The 14,935-nt window shown below is 32.6% G+C and overlaps 1 protein-coding gene across 1 annotated transcript; it reads right to left on the bottom strand.

Annotated features, from left to right (window-relative positions):
- On the bottom strand, nucleotides 346-3,089 carry LOC105164508 (60S ribosomal export protein NMD3). The gene is made up of 2 exons (XM_020694794.1): nucleotides 2,679-3,089; nucleotides 346-2,326 (listed from the first exon to the last, which is right to left on the bottom strand). The coding sequence occupies exons 1-2, from the start codon at nucleotides 2,839-2,841 to the stop codon at nucleotides 747-749; spliced, it is 1,743 nt and encodes a 580-aa protein (XP_020550453.1). The 5' UTR covers nucleotides 2,842-3,089; the 3' UTR covers nucleotides 346-746.

Below are 14,935 nucleotides of genomic sequence, written 5' to 3'. Positions count from 1 at the left end.
ATTAAACAAAATAGTAGTACAATTTGGTCCCTTCGATTATACTCATCGCACATGAACATGTGCAGCATGACCCATTTGCATATTCCATGCAACGAGACATATTGCAAAAATTCAGAGTCTCTATAATAGCAGACACTACAAAATGGCAATCATAATCATTACACACATACATGCACCAACCCATTAAAATCTTGCCTAAAATGTATGATGCAACCCATACCGCCCATTTAGCAACATCAATAATTCTCAAATACCAAGGAAATAGCTCACTTCAAATTTTGAATCAAAGTATGGATTATTTAATGTTAACCACAGATGATTGTGAATGAAGTTCCTCCATAGATATGGATAACAAAATTCAGCAGCAGCTACAAAAGTCATACATGTAAGAAAACGAAAGAGGAATTCTAAGTGGGGGCTACAAAAAACATTAAAGCTCAGATTTCTGTTACAAGAATCTCCAGAAAAATAAATATATGAGGCAGAAGTTGGGTATAACTTCCCGTGAGAACATATCAACAGAATTTCAACACCTCCCCATCCACTGAACACAGAAAGAAACAAAGGTAAATCTGGAGCAACTCTTTTACCACTTCCTTGAATTTAACCTATAACTATGAAAGTAAAATGAAGCCAAGAAACAGTTTTAAGGTTTCTAATTCATGCTTCACAAATCTTCTTACCAATAATATCAGGAGTGATTTTGATCTGAGAGATGTCTATCCTAAACAAAGCATCAAGAAACATTAAACCATACAGCTTATCAAAAAATGCTTACCGCCCTTCATACTATCATTATCATCATCACCATCTTCTTCCTCATCACTTAAATCAAGATCTGCAAGCAACTCGTCTAATGGAACAGAAGGAACATCCTCACCATCAGTCATAGAAGCCATTTCTGATGGCTGGTATTCTTTGTTGCGGTAAAGGGACAGATTAAATCTTAAATCAGGGTTCTCCTCCAAATCTCTCAAGAACTGTTCATACTCTGAATTCATCTTCTCCTCATTATCTTTACCTCTGGAGGTATTATCAATCTCCATATTGAGAGACTTAAGCTTCCAGGAACGAGGTTTTCCCCGCCTCTTTTGGCGCTTCTCTTCATAGCTCTTTTTAATAAGTATCACATCTGGGAGCACAAGACCTTTGTACTTGTCCAATTCGATATCATTATTGTTGGCACCATATAAGTCATAACCAAGAGCATAATCGCCGGGATTCAAAATATGTCCCAAGTGTGTCCTCACATTAAAAATCGTGTCATTCTTTCCAAAATCAGATAAACGAGCTACTTGGACATCAGCTAAAACATACTTTAAGCCACCAACATTGACTTCAGAAGAAACAGGCTCCACATCCAATACTATGTATTCAACCAGCTGCGTACTCGACAATAAGGCCTTAAATGATGATCTCCAATATTGCTCAGCATCCAGGAAGCTTTGCCTAAGGGTGAATGGATCTAATAGAGCTATGATGTTGGTCACTTTGTTGCATATTACAAGTGGTCCGAAGTTTCCCAAGCTGACAGCAAGTTTAGGTGGAAGACAAATCAAATCCTCACGACAAATAGGGCTGATTTCAACCGAGAAAGTATACTTATAGTTGTAATTATTGCTCTTTGGATCATGAGACACAAGTTGTTTGTCATTACGACTCCTAATTGGAGTTACTTTGCCCAAGAACTCAACAAACTTTACACCATGACTCCGATTACTGAAGAAGAAATCAACGCCTTCGTCCATCTGCTTAATCCTGATGGCATATTTAGCAGCATCATGTTTAAGAATTAGCTGCTCAAGATAGAAGAAAGTGCGTCTGTGAGAAACATGCTGCCGCAGTTGCACCGCAGCAACCCACTGATCAGGATTCGCTTGGACCCTCAAGCAAGACTCACACATCTGATCTTGCACAACATATTCAACAGTGTAAGCTTGTTCAAGTATTGCTCCGTTGAGAACCTCTTTCTGGACCCTCAACTTGACTTTAATCCTCTTGGAGTGAGGTTCAGTCCAAATGAACTCTGCATGTACCAAACGAACCTTGTTCAAGTTCTTCAACCTCTTCACACAGAAGGTCAGTAGCTCTTTCGATTCCAGCTGAGCTTTGATCCAAGTCCTTGGTGGTTGCAAGTAAGTGTCACATTCAGGGCAATGGATGATAATAACATGCTTCTGAAGGCCTTCTGTTATGTCTACTTCGGACCGCAGGCATTTGGCACACATGTTCGCCGCATTTGGTTGCATTAAAATACCACATTTGCAGCATAAAACACTACCAATCGTCTGTGGCACAGTAAACATACCCATGTCTTGCGCCATAGCTACATAATTGGAAAAAAGAATAAGATAAATAATTAAGGGGATTGCATTGCATAATTTATAACAAAAAACCCTCATAGCTAAGTATCACATGACAACTGCAGATAATAACATCTAAACCGGCAAAAATAACTATTTTTCTTTTGTTTGATAAACTAGATTTGATGAGATTAGGGCAGACCTCTAGATGTTAGTGCAAATAAAAATAGCGAATGTTGCACAAAGATAGCAACAATTGTTCCTACGCCCTCATATGCCATACGAAAAATAAAAATCACCAATTTAACACAATTCATATAGTCTTTGGCTCAAAAAATCACAAGTAATAAACAATCTGACTGTAACACAGCTTACGTCGGTCAGGCATAATACGAGTTGATGGCAATTCCTTGAGCCGCTGCACCGTGGCGGCGCTCCGTCCATTATTGGATTTAGTTATGCCGCCATCTCTGTTAACATCCAACGAGTGCTCCGGCTTCCCCGAAACGTTCACCGACCCCTCTTTCTTCTTCGCCATTTTCCCCAACCAACTCCACCAAGAAGGCGTAGCCGACGCGGGGAATAGAAAAGGGGTGATATGGGTCTCAGTAGGCTGGATATTCCCTAGGATTTCAATAGGTCGGTGCCAACAAACGGAAAAAAGAATGGCGACCTCCAGAGGTGGTGGCGCTTCTGAGAGGAACTGGAGGAATTAGGTTCTAGTGAACTGGAGTTCTTACCATGGGTTGTTTCACTAATTCAGTATTGAAGTTTTGTGGCTTGTTGGTTCTCTGGCTACGTTAGTTTGCTGACAACGAATTGGGCCTCTGGTGCCATATAAGATGCTTAGTACGCAGCACTAGTGGATGTTAGGCAGATTATAAAGATTTGGGACCTTAGGCCCAATTGGATCGATTCCCCCTTGTTCTCCATGGACACTGTCCGTAGCAAGGCCCCAAACACCATTGATCTCCTAATTTGATCAAGTGCTAATTTATCAATAAAAAAAAAGTCCATAAATGGGACTCTACTTAAAAATAAATTAGCGCTCCAACGCTCTAGTCCATAAATGATGATAGAAACATGAAGTAAACTGAAAAAAAACGTGATGTAAGGTAAGAACTCAGTGGCACACTGTTTTTCAATAGTTATTATATGCTTGTGAGTATTAAGAAAACATTACCTTTTACTGAGAAGAGAGACCCTTTTATAACCCTCGATGATGGAGACTTATCTCTCGAGATAAGGCCCCCTTCTCAGAAAAGCTATCCTCATTATTGAGAGGGGCAATCACAACAATCCGAACTTCTTCCCTAAATATTTATGTTTGCTTTGAGGGTACTTCCCCTTTGAAGTGTTTCAATAAGGTTCATCCACGTGTCATTAAAGTCTTCCTTATGGCTAACTTGACTGCTACATGGAGCGCTTGATGGGCCTCAACAATCAATCTTGGGTTGTCTTAATCCCTTCAAGGCTACCAAGGTCCTACTAGCGGGTTGGGACTCCTTCGAAGGTTGATGGTAAAAGCCCCTTTTACTTTTAGGTTGTTGGGGAGTGGTCTCTTTCATTGGGTTGTATTTCAAGTTAAATTCAATTTGACCTCCTGTAATATGATACAATATAAAAAAAAATTTCTCGTGAAAATTTAAATATAAAAATTCACCACTATGTTATGAATAATGACTCACAATGTCCCTTGGTCAATTTAAATCTATTTTCTTTTAGAGACAATAATTAAAATGCCCCTCCAAGTCAACCTGGTCAACCTAAGCCTATTAAAATATACCTATAATATATCTATAATATATAAAAATTATTTAGAAAAAAAATTATACGGAAAAATATAGAAAATATAGGTATAGAAAAAATATATCTATTAAAATATACCTATAAAATTATGTATATTCAAAGTTTATATAGAAAAAAATAATTCTTTAGTCCGTTAAACATGCTCAATATTAATTTTAGTCCGATAATTAGCCTATTTTTTTAATAAATTTATTAAGTTTTAAAAGATGAAATTTAGTCATCCTGTGGCTGAAATTTTTTTTTTTTTTTTGACCGAAAATTGACATGGCATGCCAAGTGGATATTTGTTTTATAGTTTTTAATCCTACATGACTTTTAGAAAATGAGTTGGATCACAAGTTGGATAAATGATATTATAATAATTATTATAATTTATAAAAAAATAAAATTGTTATAATTTATAATAGTAAAATTATTATTTGAAAAAATAATAATCAAACCCCACCCCAAGCCATAGCCCGACTGGCTTCCCCTTCCTCCACCCACCAGACCCTGGCACTGCCCTAACCCTTGCCCTACCCCTTGCACCCCTCCCCACAGCCCCTGTCTGGGCGATGTCGTTGCCCTGGCTGTTGGGTGACTGTCGTGCCTAGGAGTGAGGAGGGCACGACGGCTTTTTTTCTTAAATCAATTTAATTAAAAAAAATATTGTATTAAAAATATTAATACAATTATATATTTACTTATAAAATAATATTTTATTATTAAATAAATATTTATATATTATTTTAAAATTTATTGAATTATATATATTATATATTATATAATATATCTTAATATATATATATATATATGAATGAAGTGTTTTGACCCCAATTTCTCAATTGTGACCAAATATAAATTTTCTATAATTTTAAATTTTTATTAATTATAAAAATTCTCTATTTGGTAAGTAGGCATTAATAGCATAAGTCATAATTTTCAATCCATTTGACATATTTAATATGTGATGTTGATAATATTTATTCTAATATAATATATATAGATATAGATATAAATTCCAATACCCCGCATATATATTTTTAGTGCACATTATATATCGATTTTATTTTATAATTTAATTAAACTTTTACGCTGCATTCTAATTATTTTTCTTTAATGCGAAGAGATCTTCACTTCATTTGCTTATTTGAATTAAAAAATATAGCTACTAATTAACTTTATTTATATTTACTAACATTATTTAATTTTAATTCATACTTTTGAAATGAACTTTTCAGAAATTATTATTTTCAAACATTGCATAAATATATATTTTTCAAAATTCTAGAAAATATGTAAAATTTTCAGAAATTACAGCAAAATGCACAAAAATTATCTTTTATTATTTTTTGAAATTTATATTTTTGATATAATCATCTTTATTCTATCTCAACACATATTTATAAAACTGAAATAATTTTTTAAATTGGGCATATCTATTATTATTTATATTTGACCGCAATAGTTTGACAAAATTTCTAGAATTAATCGTACAAATTGTTCTATTATTATATAGATTTGTCCTCAATTGGTCAAATTGGATCAAAAATCTAATCAATTGGTTTAATTTTAACAAGAATTAATTTATTTAAAAATATCAGTTAACAAAGGAACTAAATACATAAAATTTTGATTGTCAGTTAATTTAAACTGTGGATTGCTTTTCAATCTTAATATTACTTTTAAATATATTATACTAATTTTCTAATGTACCTATAACAATTCTTTAATAATCTTTCACTTAACTTATGTAAAAATAATTATAAAATATTATTTTAATTGTAATTAAATTGCACGGGCAACACACTAGTTATACATATATTTAATTTTGACTCTTTTCCAATTTTTATAGAATTTTGATTTTTATTATAATAAATATTCCTATTGGTTGGTTTAAAATTGGTAAGGTAATAAGTGTTTTTTAAAATACAAAATTTTAATTAATTTAGACCATCAATGTTATTGTTTATTATTTATATTACCATATTTAATTTACTTAATCATTCTACGTTTTGCAATGGAAATCAGCAAGTTTTAGCATGCCTTAAAATTAGCAATTAATGTTTTAATCTTGCATACTTTTCATACAAATATACTACATACACAATCATATAATTATATGATTTTAGATTCATATAATTTTACATCAACGTTAACTGCCTTAAAATTAGCCATCACTATTTTAACATTGCAAATTTTCCATAAAAAATATACTAGGTAAACGAGTTACCATATTTTAATTATTCATTCTATATTAATTATTGATTATAATATTAGTCATTATGTTGCAATCAGTAAGTCCATTAGTTAATTTTAGCAGAAATTCTACTTTTTTACAAAGTTCAGTTACCAAATTAAATTTATATAATTTTTCAAAATTTGCATGAAAAAATCTAATTGATTGATTTAAGTAGTAGAAATGATAATTTTTTTTAAGGGAAATTTCTTTTTTGGTCCATTAACTTTGTCTCTGATTCATTTTAGTACACTAACTTTCGTTGTTATCACATTTTGACCAATAATTTACAGAAATTGGTCAACTAAGCATAGCGGAGAATGGAAATTGAATTTTTTTGCTGGAAAATAGTGCACGTGCTCTTTAATTTGGGGATTTTTAGTCCCATTTAGCACTATAGTGTTACATGACACTTGAGGTGGCAATTTTTGGAGTGAAAAATGTCGTCCCCTTTTCGATGTCTGCCTGAGGACCTCTGTCAATGTTTTGGAATGTGGATGCTCGCCTTTTGTAACAAGTAGACCCACGATACGGACTAATAGATGTTCCTAATCTTACCCGTAAGTAAGATCTATTCATAGTTGGTCAGTCCCCTACGGCACGTCTTCTCGCTTTTCATGAATGTGTCTCCCCCTCCGCTTATGTGAGTTTGACCCGCCTTTGACTCTGCTTGCTTCTGACTCCCTATGAGCTGTTTTACGACCTGACTTTTCAGAGTTTTCCCTCCCAGAGCCAATTACCAACTAATAAAAAGAGAAAAATACCATTTCTTCCCCATTTTGCTTTCATCCTCATCCCGTCTTCAAAACATGTCTACCATCTTAAGACCGATTTTGTGCTACTGTGGAAAGGGAGCTATGGTTAGGACTTCATGAACTAATGAGAACTCAGACAGAAGGTTCCATTCTTGTGAAGATTACAAGGTTATTCTCTCATTTTTCTCCTTGAAATTTTTATTTTTCTTAATATTTCTGCATTTTTTGAACTAGTTTTCCTCGATTTTTTCTACAATTTGTTTGCTATTTTTGTCAGTTAAATGTTTCTTATTTTTCTGTAATTTTTTGCCCATTTTTCTCAGTTAAAGGTTCTCATTTTTCTGCAAAGTTTTGCCCATTTTTCTTTGTTAAATGCTCTCATTTCTTTTTTGTAAATTCTTGCCCATTTTTCTCAGTTAAATGTTCTCATTTTTATGCAATTTTTTGCCCATTTTTCTCAGTTATTTTTCTACAAATTTTTCCTCATTTCTTGTGTAGACCAAAGGATGTGGATGTTTGTATTGGGAAGATGCACCAATGTATGCCCGGGCAAAGGTTGTAATCCCTGAATATGCTAGCAAAATGTTCCGGATATAAAGCTAAGATTGAAGAAATGAAGAAGATTGAGCAGGATTTTGCAAAGCTGAAAAGAAAATCTAGAAAATGGAAATTAATTTCTGTAATTGTCATTCTTATTTTCTACTTTAGGTTCTACTTTGTGTAGGATGTGTGTAATTTAAGTTTATTTTAATAAGGTGTATGTAATTTAAGTGTATTTAAGTAGGATTTGGTGTCAAATGCTTTTGGTGAATGTATTTATGAATTGTTTATCAATCTATACCTTTTTAAGTTTGGTGTTGATTAAGGGATGGGAATGGAACTGTAATTGCATTTTCAATTCCTGCCAATTGCATTTTCAATTTCTGCACACATACACAAGTTTCTGCAATTGGAACAAAAATTGACGTATCAAATTTCTGGATACATACAATTGGGATATGAAATTTCTGCACACATACAATTGGAACATGAAATTTATGCACAATTTCAATATCAAATTTCTGCACACATACAATTGAAACATGAAATTTCTGCACAATTTCAATATCAAATTTCTGCACAATTGGAACATGAAATTTCTGCACAATTTCAATATGAAATTTCTGCACATTACATCAAATTTCTACACAATTGGAACATCAAATTTCTGCACATCTACATTTCCAATTTCATAACAGTTTCAGTACATTTCTGCCAAAAAGAATACAAGTCTTTGCCAAAAGATTATTGGTTTTTTGCCAATGCATTACAAGTTTTAGGCCTTTTTTTTGCCTTTTTGTAGTTCACTTATGGGATTACTAATATTTGACAAAGTGACAAATTTTTTCCCCCCTTTGACAATAGATGGGGTTGATCCTAAACTCTCTTGCTCATCCACTGAATTTCTACCCACTTCAGCATCAACAAAAGAAGCTGGCTCCTTAATTTTCATTCCTTTCTGGCACTGTTGAAATTGCTCAAACACACTTGGTGCAGTTGCAGATGGTTTTGGAGCTTTTCTATTATGAAGTTTTGTAGCGACAGGAGCAGCAATTGGGATATGTCCCTATATAGAACCAACACACAATCATTAAAACAACAACACAAGAGCAATAATTTTGGAGATAATGAAGCAAATAGAATCTTACACTTCCTATTCTCCTATGCAATATAGGTTCTGCTTTTTGCATGATTGCCTTACCCTTTCTTCTAACCTATAAAATTTTACAGAAAATTAAAATAAATTGAAAAAAATGACAGAAAATATGCCAAAATAAAACAATTACAGAAAAATGTACCTGCATTTTCTCTGGTTGTCCTTTTGGAGGGATTTGGCTAGAAGCATCAGGGATATAATCATTGGATGCAGTTTTGGTAGCACAACCTCTAGCATTATGTCCTTGGCCGCAACATTTTCCACACTTAATAGTGGTTTCCACCCTTATTAGAGTTTAATTTGTCACTACTCCATATCAAATTCTCCTCACCTGACAGTTTACCTAAATCCTCATCTTCCATGACCATTCTTGCATCTATGTCCTCCATCCTTGCTTCACTCCTGATCACATTATCTACTAGTTCCTCCTTATCCTCCTGAATTGGACAATCATTATTTTCAGCTGCCACATCTTCCTCTTCATCCTGATATTTTTTCATTTTATACTCATACTCACTGTCACTATCATCAAACTCCTCACCCCTGAAGAAAACTCATTATCATCTAAGTCACCCACAACTTCATCCCCCTCAGACTCATCACCCTCCTGAGCAACTATCTGCCCATTTATATAAATATCTAGCTTCCTCAAATGCTGAAATTTATCAAATATATCATTCAAGGCTGAAGTTGAAGTTATTTATTTCAGCACTTTCCCTTCTTTTATAAAATAAGTCTTATCCCCTCTAATTCCCATATAGTTGCCTAACTCATTCAATGTACCAAGGCCCATATATTTGTACTCAACATTGTCAAATCTATAGGTTTCCCCTCCCATATATCCTGTTTTTGTCATACTCTCCCCATAATGAATACTCATGGTAATGAGCCCACTATTGTTAGCTGGAAAAAATAAAAACAAAGAAAAAAAAAGAACAATAGAAATAACATTGTCAAAAAAAGAACAACAACAAAAATAATACAAAAAATCATAGAAGAAAACACAAACGTGGAGGGACCAACATGCATACTAGCACACAACTTTTAATAATAGAAGAAACCACACAATAATTCAACTATAGATAGCTACTGCATAACCCTAGTTTTAATAGAATAACATCTTCAACCATCGCCTAAGTGAGTTTATTTGAAGGGCAGTAGAAATTCCAACACTAAAAAATGCGCAGAAGGAGTTGCAGTTTTGCACTTATGAAGAACTAAAAGTCAAAGACACATATGTGGGCCTAAAAATGAAAGAGGATTTAGAGTCCTAAAAAGTGCATGTGGCTGGAGGTGAGGTCCCAGTCACGAACAAATTCCAGAAAAATATATAGGAGAAAATTTACAAAATGATTGACATCTACACAAATAACAAAATTGAACAAAGCCAAAAATCCAGATAACCTGGTTCTAACATCCATTACATATGAATTTAAAAGAATTCCTACTCAAGAATGTGAATTCTTTCATATCCTCAATGACCACAGGATTCAAACTGCTTTTTATAGTTTGCAGGACATGCAAAGGATTATAGTAATAAATGTATCTTTCCAACATGTACCAACACACAACTTTTAATAAATGAAGGGACCACAATCTGCCAACATACTTTTAATAATAAAAGAAACCACAATTTGTCGATATGCTTGTCGAATAAAAAATAAATTAAAAAGTACAAAACAAATTAAAAAAATAGTGTTCACATGTGAAAAAGACAACACCTGTAACACTAAAAACAAACATCATTCAACATAATTTTTAGTCATGGGTGGTTGACAAAGACAATACACAAAATCTATTTATAATCGAGTCAAAAAATACGGTACCTAGGGATGAAAACTAACCGTAATCAGGGGAGGATCTCCATTGAGGGATGGATCTCTCATCACCACAATTTTAGTAGCAAAAATTTTAGATTTCACACAATAATAGAGTGAAATTGTAAAAGAGTGGAGAGAAATTAAGGCTAAAGAATTTGGGGAGTTCTGCTTCTGAAAAATTTAACTGAGAAGAGTCACGTGCTTTGCACGTGAGTTATAATTTGACAAGTTGTAACGTCATTGTCTATGTGGAAATACACGTGGCCATACTGGCTGCTTTTCCACCATGGCCTTGCCAAGTCAGCAATTTCCTGTGGAAATATTTAAATTAGCCGGAAAATTGGCATTATAATCATATTTTGTATTTTATTGACCATTTCTGTAAATTATTAGTCAAAATGTGATAACAACGAAATTCAGTGTACTAAAATTAATCGCGGACAAAGTTAATGGACCAAATTTTTTTTTCTTTTTTTTAATTTTAGAAAGTTCAATTGCCAAATTAGATCCTAAAATTTTGCATGAACGCAAGGAAGCCCTTGTGACCATATTTATAACACCAAAATTAAGGAATAATTAATGGAATCTACTCAAAATTTCATAATATAACAAAAGCAACCTGTTGAAATTGTGGTCTATGACCATTTAAGTAGGCCCAAAGCCTAGCCCCTTCCCAATTGGATGGCTCCTATTCCTGCCAAGCTGCTCGGCCCACTAAGCGAAAAATAGCCCATCACTCGACCCGGTTCATTACCCTAACCCAACCCCATACATTTTATTTAAAGGTTTCTACCCTAACCCTAACTCTCATTTGCCGCTCTCTCCTCTTCTCTTCTTCTTTGGCAGGGACCAATTCTTACTTTTCTCCCCCATTCTCTGGTTCTTCTCCATTTTCAATTTCCAATGTACTTGGAAACTCCTTCCACCGCCCACATCTCCTTATTTCTCTTATATTTTACGTTTATAATATACCTCCTTGATTTGAAATTAAATAATAACCAACCTACGAGAAAAATCAAAATTTGTGAATATTACCTTGGTGGGAATATTGAGCAACCGTGAGACCTTTTATGGCCGCAAGCTTGCCACTCTAGATCTCGACTCTCTAAGCCTATTTACCACTTTCTTATATCCTGTTCTTATTTTAGTTGCTTTATTCTTGTATCATTTTTAATCGGTTTGCATATTATAAGGTTTGAAAAACCCACAATCTCTGTAATAGTTGCTCAGGGTTAAAGTTTTTGGGCTACTGCTGAAGGAATTAACTCGTAACAGTGGTATCAAAACCATAAGGTTCTGATTTCTCCGGTGGCAGTAATCCCTAAAACCCCTCATTTTATTTTCTGCAAAATATTATACTGCTATTTTTTGTGTGCTTTGAAGAAAATATTTTTCTGCTGCAATTTGAGTATTTATGTCGCTTGGTAAATATTTTCTATCAATTAATATTGCTATAGTTATGCTGAAAATTTTCTGTCGATATTGCTACATTTTACTGTGAAAATTGCCTGTTGATTAATATTCTAGAATTATTTTTCTTGGTGCGAAATTTTGAATATTATTCTGCTTGGTATTCTGATATTATTCTGCTTTGTGCATTTTCTGTAAATCAAATACCTAATCTCCCTGTCAATAACTCACCTAGCCGAACCCCTTAGGTCGGCGGGTATCTGGTTGAGCTTGGCCTAGGATCCCCTTGTTATTTCTGTAATATCTCTTAAATTATTATCTGTATTACTCCTGTTATATATATTTTCTATTAAATGCCGAGTTACAATTTGCAAACGTTAGATTGAGAAATCTAATTTTGCAATTTGGCAACAAAAAATGAAAAGGATTTTGATTCAACAAAAAGTATTTAAAGTCATTGATGAAAAATATACAGATAAATGTTTGAGAAGATAAAAAGCTTGAAACTGATGAATTTTCTTATTCCTCTATTATTTTAATTTTTTTTGATATTGTATTAAGAAAGGTAGGTTAGCAAGACTCTACAAAAGACTTATGGAATAAATTAGAAGAGCTTTATACAAAAACCTCATTACTTAGTAAATTATTTCTATTTGAAATCTTTAATCGTTATAAGCTAGACTTATCTAAAAAATATAGATGATTTACTAAATTAATTCAAGACATAAAGCTAACTGGTGATAAGAATATAGATGACTATACCCCTATTATTTCATTAAATGCAATTCCTGAAACTTATGGTGATGTTAAGACAACAATAAAATATGGTAGAGATAATATAAGTTTTGATATAGTAACTAATGGTTTAAAAATTAAAAAAAATGGATTTAAAAACTAATAAAAATAATCAGTCTCAAAACGAAGTTAATTTTGTTAGAGGAAGAACTAGAAATCGAAATTCTAATAATAAGTACAGAAGATATGGAAAAAGTAAAAGTAGAAGTAGGAGTAAAAGTAGATCTAAATCTAGAACTAGATAAGAAAAATCTAGAGATGATAAAACTAGAAGATGTTATAATTGTGGTGGAAAAGGGCAACTTATAAAAGATTGTAAGAAACCTAAAAGAGATAATAGAAATAATAATAATAAAGAAAGTGCTAACATTCTGACTGATGAAAATAATGGTGAAGTTTATATGCTTTGTAATGAAAAATCATCTATGAAAATAAATGAGTCGGCTTATTGATTCTAGTTGTACATTTCACATGAGTCTTTTTATGGAAATCTTTTTACAAATTGTAAATCTGGAAATTTGGGTTTTCTGTCCATAGAAAATGAAAAATAATGTGAAATTAAAGGTCTTGGTGATATTTGTGTGACCTTTGAAAATGGTTATAAGTTAACCTTAAAAGTTGTTAGACATGTCCCTGATTTGTGCCACAATTTAATTTCATGTGTTGCACTAGAAGAAGAAAGGTTAGAAGGTAGATGGAGAAAAGGGATAATGAAAATTATTAAAGGTTCTATATTTATTTCTAAAGCTGAAAGAAAGATAAATTTGTATATTTGCTCTGTAAAGTATGAATCTTTTGCTGTTACTGCATCTGAAAATAGTAAAATCAACTTATGGCATAAAAGATTAGGCCACATAAGTGTGAAAGGACTTGAAAGGCTGCAGAAAAATGGTTTTTTATCTGATAAAATTGAAAAATTAGATTTCTATGATGATTGTGTCTTAGAAAAACAACACAAGGTGCATTTTTCTACATCACCTTACCTAAATCCCTATCTTCATCAAGTATTCTTGATTATGTGTATGCTAATGTGTGGGGACCTGCATATTGCTACTCACGGTGACAATAAATATTTCTTGTCTATTATTGATAATTTCTCAAGAAAAGTCTTTATTTTTTTTAATGAAATAAAAATCTGAAGTTTTGAGAAATTTAACAATTGGAAAACATTAGTAGAAAATCAAATAGGCAAGAAGTTAAATGCATTAAGAACTGATAATGGTTTAAAGTTTTGTGATCAACAATTTACTGATTTGTGTAATGAATTTGGAATCAAAAGGTATAAAACCACCCCCTATACCCCTCAACAAAATGGTGTGGCTGAAAGAATTAATGAGGCTTTATTAAATAAAGTTAAATGCATGCTTATTAGTTCTGACTTGTCAAAATCTTTCTAAGGTGAAGCTGTTATGACTGTTGCTTATTTAATAAATAAGTCTCCTTTTGTTCCCTTGCAAGGAAAAATTCTTGAATGTTTGTGGTCTGAGAAACCTGCTGATTTTTCTAACTTATGCATTTTTGGATGTTCTGCATTTGCTTTACAACTGGTGATAAACTTGAATCCCGCTCCCAAAATGTATTTTTGTTGGTTATCCAGAAGGTGTTAAAAGTTATAGATTATGCCTAAGAAATCAACCTGGCTTTAAACTTATAATAAGTAGAGAAATAACTTTTAATGAATTAGAAATGCCATGTCTCACTAATACACCTATGGCTTCTAAAGATGTAAATATAGAATCCATCTTTAATAAGGTGGAGGTTCCTTCAGAGGATTACCAACAAGATGAAGAAAATGAGGAAGAAAATCAATAGAATAATGAAAATCTTAATGAACGTAGTCTACAAAACTATCAACTTGCTAGGGATAGAAAAAGAAGAGAACGTAGACTTCCCTCTAGACTAAAAAATTTTCATCTTGTTTTGAATGTTGTTAAAAATTTTGAACCTAATACTTATGAAGAAGCATTAAGCTATGTAAACTCAGAAAATTGGGAAAAAGCCATGAATGAAGAAATGAAATCCTTAAATGATAATAAAACATGGGTTCTTGTACCTAAACCTAATGATTGTACTGTTGTTGACTGTAAATGGGTGTTTAAAATTAAACAAGAAAATAACTTAACATGTTT

This window comes from Sesamum indicum, linkage group LG6 (genome assembly GCF_000512975.1).
Source record: "Sesamum indicum cultivar Zhongzhi No. 13 linkage group LG6, S_indicum_v1.0, whole genome shotgun sequence".
Lineage (NCBI taxonomy): Eukaryota > Viridiplantae > Streptophyta > Magnoliopsida > Lamiales > Pedaliaceae > Sesamum > Sesamum indicum.
The sequence above is the reverse complement of the archived record's forward strand: the minus strand, read 5'-3'. Positions and strand labels throughout refer to the sequence as shown.

What these genes read in the sequence shown, in the direction of transcription:
- LOC105164508 (XM_020694794.1), bottom strand. Translation starts at nt 2,841, where the DNA reads ATGGCGAAGAAGAAAGAGGGGTCGGTGAACGTTTCGGGGAAGCCGGAG. An exon ending in TCGTATTATGCCTGACCGAC is followed by an intron (nt 2,327 to 2,678) that starts GTAAGCTGTGTT and finishes CCAATTATGTAG; the next exon opens with CTATGGCGCAAGACATGGGT.